General features: G+C 49.7%; 1 gene segment (V, D, J or C); it reads left to right on the top strand.

Annotated features, from left to right (window-relative positions):
• The first annotated feature begins 6150 nt into the window (after positions 1-6150).
• Positions 6151-7748, top strand: LOC129784552 (T cell receptor alpha variable 1-2-like). The segment is given in 2 exon segments: positions 6151-6464; positions 7257-7748. Coding segments are annotated over 2 exon segments (438 nt in total).
• Positions 7749-8182: the final 434 nt, after the last annotated feature.

Raw genomic sequence — 8182 nt, 5'->3', positions numbered from 1 at the left:
AGGCAGCTCGGGTACAATTGCCCAGGCTTTTCTTTTTACACAAGGGAGAGGAATAAGTTGTCTCAACCAAGATGCTTTGGCTTACCCTGCTTGTCCACCAGTTCCTGCTCCATAAATGTTCCTGTCAGTCCTGGCTTGTATTTCTCAATCACATGTGTGGGCTTCAGCTACTCCCAGGGACATTGGAAGCAACAGCCACCTCTGTATGGGCAACTGCATCAACCCCTGAACAGAGATCTTAGGCAGAGGTTGAAACATACGCAGAAAAGATGCTGCCGTAATGAGCACATAAGAAATCTTCATGTTCAGTGTTATGATGCTGGTCTGTAAATTCTCATAATTTTTTTCATACATCCAGTCCCTTTTGCCTGCTAACCTTTGAGTTCACTCAAGTAGCCCCTGCTTTGATTCCTACTTACCATTGGCCGTTTTCCTCTAGAGTCCTGCCTTGAGGCACTAAGACTGGGAGACCTTGCTGGAGATCACCGACTCAAGGAGAACATGAAATATCACAGATCCATTAACACCTACTCCTATGCAATTTTGCAGTGATCCCGTACTACCTGTGCTGCTGTTTTAACTGTCCCCAAATTAGCAACAGCTCATTACAGAACCCTTGAATTTACTTTCAGATTTTAACTGAGATGTGTTATAGACCACTGCTGAGCTTGGAGGATGCTGTCCTTGAATGTCACAGCACTACCCAAACTAACCAGCTGCAACAAGGCTTTTACCATCACATACCAGCTTAACTTCAATAAGTGGTTCCCGCACCTTGCCCTGGCACAGCCACCAATTCACCACAAGGTTTCACAAGGTCATCTACTCTCCACACCCCTCCTTCATCTAGGGTGCCTCCCTCTGCTTCTTCCAGGTCTCTCTTTTTCCAGAGCTTCTGGTCCTTCAGTCCTCCTCTTCCATACCCCTTAGAGCTATTTAACTACTTAGCGGGAACCAGCCACAGCTGCACATTATCCACATCAGCCAACCCACTGCCCCTGAAGCAAGCCCACAGCTTGTCTAATTTATTTTTTTAAATTTCCTGTAATTATTACTACTTTTGCAAAGATTACTATGTACCCTAAGTTTTTCAGCTTGTAATTTAACCCCCATTCTTGTGTCCTGAGTGCTGTGAATGTACACAAAAGTTTTTCTTTATAGCTACCTTTTAGATGTTTAAGCATCGTTACTTCGCTTTCCCTTTCCACTTTCCAGCTTAAGCAGCTTTTTCTCAACTTATAGGTTGAAGTCAGACTTCTGTAGGTCATGGAGCACCCTCCTGGGCTTCCTGCAGACTCTCACCAGTTATTTTACACTCCTGAAATGCAGTGCATCATCTGGAGGGTTCAACAGCTAATCCGTACCGATATAATGGTTCAGAAATAATAAATGGATGTTGTGACTCAAGTGTGATGTGTGACAAGGAATCACTGGGCCTTTTTAATTAGTGAGAAATGCTACCTAAAAACTAGGTGACAGAAATGGGACATGAGGCTGGCATACAGGTCTGCAAGCTCGCAGTGCAGCTCCATGTGCTGTGGGTGGCTAAAGAAAAGCGTGAGGCACAGGAGAGAACTAATGCTGGATCTTAGTGAAAGATGGTAAATGCTTTGGAGAGAGGTTTTCAGCATGAGAAATGAGTCAAGTGCCCAGTTCAAAACTGCCTGTGAAATCATTGTGCACTTCCCTCGCTTGTGTAACTCTGTTGTATGTTGTCTGGCAGCTTTTATTGCAAAGTCAACAGTTATGCTGGTGTGATGGGTGACGTTATGATTTCATCATACTGGGCATAATCCAAGTCATGGAAAATGTCAGAATTGAAATGGAACCATGATAAATTATTAACAATTCAGACAACTGTCACTTACCATGCCTTCCCTGTTACAGCTGTCTTAATCGTTGATGCTGTTTCCTCAGACCGTGAGCTGTAATATCTGGTTTTTGTTTTGAGGTGTGTTATGAAGCTGCCAATGACACTGCCTTAGCCCTTTGGCTAAAAAGATTAGCAAATGATTTGCTAATCTAACAGCATTCTTTTCAAATCAATGGGCAAGAAAGTTGCACCAGTTTGTCTGGCTTCCCTAATCCCTCAGTGTGGTCTTTCTCACATTTATTAAACCTTTTTATTTTCCTCCTTGTTCAGGGCCAGTTGAGGGTTGGAGCAAACTGTCACATCTTTGGAAACTGCTGGTAACCATGGAAAAGGGATTGGTTGGTGTCCTCATGTGATAAGTAAACACTGTAGAAATTCTAGATTCTCATCTCTAAATAAGAGATAGGAATTAGATAAGAATGTGTTACTGGAAAATAAAATAGAACTGGGCCCCTTGAAATAGAAGTGTGTTGATGAAATCATGTAGTAGTATTAATCAAGACACAGTGAGTGTTTTATCAGCTAACAAAAAGTTCCTATGTTAAAATAAACTTTGTTCCAGGTAATTCTAATCAGTCTCTCAAAGCAATGGCTTTGCTTTGCAAATGAGAAAGTGTGGACCTAGATATCAAAACAGTAAGGGATGTTTTTCTTCTCCATTGCAAAACTGGCATGGAAGAACGTATGTAGTTTTCAAATTAGTAGCAGCTCCTTCACCTGCTCGTCAGTGCACAGAGCTGAATCAGTGCTTTCTTCTCCTGTATGAGTCCTGGGAGAACCTTGGTTGCACTCATTCACTTGTTGGAAAAAAAAAAAAAAAGAGATGTTGATCCAATGCAACTGTAGCAGACACTTTCTTTACTTAAACAATATAAAATTTTCCTGCAGTGGTATTAGAAAAAAACAAAACTTGAAAAAAATTACTTTAAGGATTAAGCTGCAAGACTCCTTTCAGGAAAAAAATAGAATAATGAATAGAACCTAGCTTTAGAGAAAGAAATTTTCATAGCACTTTGAGGTGAGGAAAAATAGCTGTCTTTCCCCGCTGCAGTGTGGGGTCCCTCCCGTGGGAGACTGTCCTTCTCCAACCTCTCCAACATGAGTCCTTTCCATGGGCTGCAGTTCTTCACAAACAGCTACAGCGTGGGTCCTTTCTGTGGTGTTCTGTCCTTCAGGATCAGATTGCTCCAGCATGGGTCCCCTGCAGGGCCACAGATCTTGCCAGAAGCCTGCTCCATGATGGGCTCCTCTCCACAGGGCCACAGCTCCTGCCAGGAGCCTGCTCCATGATGGGATCTCCATGGGGTCACAGCTTCCTTCAGGGCACATCCACCTGCTGTGGCATGGGTTCCTCCATGGGCTGCAGGTGGATGTCTGCCCCACCCTTAACCTCCATGGGCTGCAGGGGGACAAGCTGCATCACCAGCTCATCAGGGACAACCTGTGTCATGAGCCACACATGAACCTGGAGCACCTCATCCCCTCCTCCTTCTTTGCTGACTTCAGTGCCTGCAGAGTTGTTTCTCTCCCATATTCTCATTCCTCTCTCCCACATGCTCTTGTGCACCACTTTTTCAACCTTCTTAAATGTATTATTGTGGAGGCGCCACCACCGTCACTGACTGGCCCAGCTTTGGTCAGTGGCAGGTCCGTCTTGTAGCCACCTGAAACTGGCTCTGAACAACATGGGGTGGCACTGACTGGCATCTTCTCACAGAAGCCACCCCGGCAGCCCCCCTGCTACCATAACCTTGCCCCATAAACCAAATACATTCCACTCCTCACCTCTGTGAATCAAGTGTTTTCAATTAACAGTCATATATGCCCTTCTCAGACAGTCCACAATGCTCACAAACTCCCCCTTACATCAGCAGGCCACAGCCAGGGCACAGGACACTGTGCAGATCGCATCCACAGAAGGATTACTCCATTGCGGTTGGTCATGCTTTTAGAGCATTTTCTTCCATTGGAAACAGATCTGACATCATTGCTACTGTGAACCACCGCAAGCTGGACAGAAGTTGATTGCAAATCAGCAGATAGTAGCAGCTGGGACATCCTGAGTTCTCAGGGTATAAATCAAGGCAATCAGCAGGGGAGTAAGAGAGGTGTAAAGAACCATGGCAGCTCCATCAGTAGGTGGTTTAAATCACCATCAAAAAACCCCAGAACCTCTGGCAGCAGCGCCCTTAGTTTGGACTGTAAAACCTGCATGGATTCTGTACCCGTTTCCTCCATGTCCAAGATCTCCTCGGTCGGGCAGGCAAACCAGGGGGCATGCCAAGGGCCAGGAGCAGCGCTTTGGCGGTGCTGTGGCCAAATGGCTTACTCGTCTGTATGGAGAAATGCCATCCCTCCCTCTTCTACAAGGACCATTGCAGGTGCTATCCTCATTAAGAAGGAACTCCAGCTTGTTACAAGGTTTACTGTGGTTGGGTTAGGAAGTGCAGCTGTGCTGCTGCAGGTGATGGTTCCTTGTAGCACAGCTAGGGAAAAAGGATTTCAGACATGCAAGTGAAATGCCCTGATAAAACATTGCCCTTCAGTCGTGGTCCCTGGCGAGGAGCGACTCCTCTTGGGTCTGCACAGGGAGGCAGGCAGCAGAGGTCCTCCTGCCACATGAGCCAGGCATTGCTGCTGCTCAGCAGGCAGGGGCTGGGGATCTCTTCCACCCCACTAACATAGCCAGGCCCTGTTAGAACAGAAAGTCACAACTGAGACAGCCTGGGGGCAAGCCATTGCTTTGAATCCACAAGGAGAAGTGGTTTCTTGCTGGTACCTTTGTAACGTTGGCTCAGGCACACAATTACAAACTGGCTGCCCCGGCTTCACAGTCCACTTCCAGCCTGCTCCTGCTGCTGTGGGAAGGCCTCCTGCAGAGAGGTGTTTTGCCATAGACCGGGTCAGTACAACGAAAAGAGACCCCTAGTTAAAGAAGTGAGTTTATCTTTACTTACATTTTAAAAAATAGAATAGGAAGTGAAACAAGTAGTAAGTGAAAGGATACAGCAAGAATAAAACAAGGCAATGCACCTAATCACTGCTGCCTATGACAGGCTACAGCGGTTAAGAAAGATACATCACCAATTGCCTTAATACTTTACCGTCATCCGGGTCCACAGCTGCTGGGAGCCCTGGTTACAGTGAGGATTTGGAGAGCCTGTCCCGGCATTTGGGAGGTCCTACACAGGGCATCCACTCATAGGTGAGGTCTCCAAAGTCACTGTCAGAGGGTCCAGCTCTTATAGTGCTGAATAAACAAGATCACCTGATTTCAAATGCAGAGACATCTGGTTTCACACTCCTCACAGATCCCACCAAAGCCTGGCCAGGGCTACCAGGAGGAACCAAGGGAGCCTCCCTTACCTACTTGATTTTAACCACCGGTTTCCATAGAAGGCCATATATCTGGTTTCACAGCCTTGACCACCTGCCTCTAAGCAAGGAAGGATGCACTCCATCTTTGCAAATGATTATATTCTATCTAAGCTACATCTTTCACTAATGATCATGCATATTTTACCAATGATTGGATACTAAATACATACATATATATATATATATAAAACATTTGGTTGGCGTGTTCATCTAGATGTCAAAGTTGGCTCCTGGTCCCAGCCAGTCCCCAGCGAGGCTGGTGCGGCTGCAGGAGCTGACGCAGCTGTGAAAGTTCATGTGCACAGGCTTGAGAGGCAGAGGGGAAAGGTTCAGCCCTTCGTCCTGCCTCAGCTGGGGACTGTGGTGGCAGCTACAGTGCATTACCAGGAGCCCCTGGCAGGTTTGCAGACATTGGAGAGCAGAGGGCAGCCCACCGTCCTTCTGCCACGGCCTCGGCTGAGCAGCAGGACCCTGAAGGCCTTGTGGGAGCGGGGTTGTGAATGGGGGCTGCTGCGCTCGCCAGCTGTTTTCTGCAGTCCCTGCCAGCTGTGTGAGCCAAGGGCCCTGGGTGAGAAGTGGCAGAGGAGCCCTGCTCCAGGAGCAGGAGGCAGTAAAACCGAGCAGCCCTTTGGCTTGCCTGGGGATAGCGGTTCTGGGGCCCAGGGTGGGACAAGCACCTGGCGCCTGTGGCTAATGTGGGCAGGTGAAGGGACACAGGGGGACTGCCTGTACAACGGAGAGCTGTGTGGCAGTGTCCTCCCCCTGCCAGAGTGCGGGAGCGTGCCTGTCCCTGTGCGGCTGGTTTCTGCAGCAGATGCTCTTTACAGAGATGTTTCTCTTCAGGTTCCTGCTCCACGGCCAGAGGGGAAGGGAGAGTGTGCGATGGGTCCTGGGTCCGATGCCAGGAGAAGATCACCAGGGATGCCATTCCCTCTGATGGACGGTACCTACACCACGAGGCTCTGGAGAACGTTCTGGTGGTAGAGGCTGGGGGACAGGTGCAACGAGGCCTGCCTGGAGCAGCAGGGAGAGAGTTTTGCTCCACCCTCTGGGCTGTGGTTTGGAGGCCTCTTTGATCGGGCAGAGGCAGAGGAAGAGGTGAAGTTGCAAGCATCAGGTCCCTCCGGCTGGCAGGTGCCTGCACACCCCGTGAAGGGAGAGCGTGACATGGCCCTGATTGTGCTGGCAGCCCTGGCGGGACTGGCAGCCTTTGGTGAGATGCCACTTCCAGGCTGGGGTGAACGAGGCAAGAGTTTGCGCAGCTGGTGGTGGAAGCACGGAGGTGTCAGTCCTGACGGCCTGGGGGATCAGGGAGTGTTTCTGTAGGGAGAGCCGGGGCTGCAGGTGGGTATGGCAAATAATGTGGGAGATGTCAGGAGTAACGAGCATAAGAGGAAGGACAAGACTTTACCCTGCATTTGCAGGTACCGAGCATTCTTGAGTGTGCTGCTAATACAGTCCAAGCCTGAAAGAGGGAAGACGCTGGGGAACGGAGCTGTGTGGCATCTAGGAGCTTCTCTCCTAGGTGTGCTGGAGAAAAGGTTACCAGCCTCTGCAGGGCTGTCTCTAAACCTCGGGGGACAAACAGAGAAGGCTAACTAGAGTCAAGGAGAGCTGAAATGCTGTACAGGGACAGGGCAAGGGCAGAGGACGTGGTGTGTCATATGGAGGAGCTTCGCTAGCAAGAAGATACAGTCAGAGGTGGGAGAAGGACAGCTCATGGCTGCTGCTGCTGAAGGAGACAGCAGCAGTTAACATAGCTCAGAGGCAGATACGGAGAGAAAGAGTGGCTGGAAAGACATGTGCGCACTGCTGGAAAGCAGGATGATCTGGGCGGTGAGGAGTGGCAAGCAGCTGCAGAAAGAAGGGTGCAGGGACAAGCAGCTCAGCATCTCAGAGCCTGGGAAAAGTGAGATGGAGAGCGGGGACAGTGAGCAAGCCCAGGAAGTGACAGATGGACTGGTGCACAGGCAAGCAAGGCTGAAAGAAGTTTCTGGCTTTACAGGTCATGCCCAAAAGGACTCTGTGCTCCAGTTCCCTGCAGAAATGACCATCCAGACGGGACACAGCACAGCTCTGCGCTGCAATTTCTCCACCAGTTTTACCAATCCCTACATCTTCTGGTACCAGCAGCGCCAGACGCAGTCCCCTCAGATGCTGCTGCAGGGAGTGTACAAATGGAAACCGCAGGTGGATTCAGGGAGGTTCTCGTCTTCACTGTCTGTGGAGACCTCCCAGGTGGTTCTGCATGTGCGGGATGCTGAGCTCCAGGACAGCGCTGCCTATTTCTGTGCACTGAGCCCACAGTGGTGCCCACAGCACGCAGCAGCGCATAGAAACATGGGCGGTGCTGTGAGGGGCACATCCCTCCCTGCCACTGCTTGCCTGGAGCTCTGAGCTCAGCCTACTCAGCAGCAGCACCTGGGGGCTGTGGTGAGGCTGGGCCTCTGCCTCCCCAGCCTGTACTGCTGTGAGGCACAGGCCTGTGTGACTTGTGCAGCTGGTCTGGATCCAGGCTCTTTGATGATGAGAAGTGCTCAAGAAAGCACCGCAGAGTGGACGTTTTCAAGGCCCTTCCAGATATCGAGCTTGTCCACATCTCAAGCCTATGTGTGGAGGATAATGCAAAGCTGGAGAACATCCCCTTTGCTACAGCCACCCAAAGAATTCCCATGGTACCAGGAAAAGAAAGGAAAAGAAACATTAAATCCCTCAGTGGTAGCAGCTCCCGCCTGACCTTGGTGATCTCCTCAGGGGTCTGGGACCAGCCCCTGCCCTTGCAGAGGGAGCCGTTCCACAGTGAAACACTCATAATCCCCTCTCGGTGGAGGACAGGGATGTAGGGATTTCCATCCTTCCACTTGTACACTTTTGTCAAGACGTCGGGATTTTCATGGAGGAAATAGGATATGAGACTGTGGTGGCTGTCAA

The sequence above is a fragment of the Falco peregrinus genome, chromosome 5, assembly GCF_023634155.1.
Source record: "Falco peregrinus isolate bFalPer1 chromosome 5, bFalPer1.pri, whole genome shotgun sequence".
Classification (NCBI taxonomy): Eukaryota; Metazoa; Chordata; class Aves; order Falconiformes; family Falconidae; genus Falco; species Falco peregrinus.
Note: the sequence above shows the minus strand (reverse complement) of the source record. Positions and strands in the feature narration are given on the sequence as shown.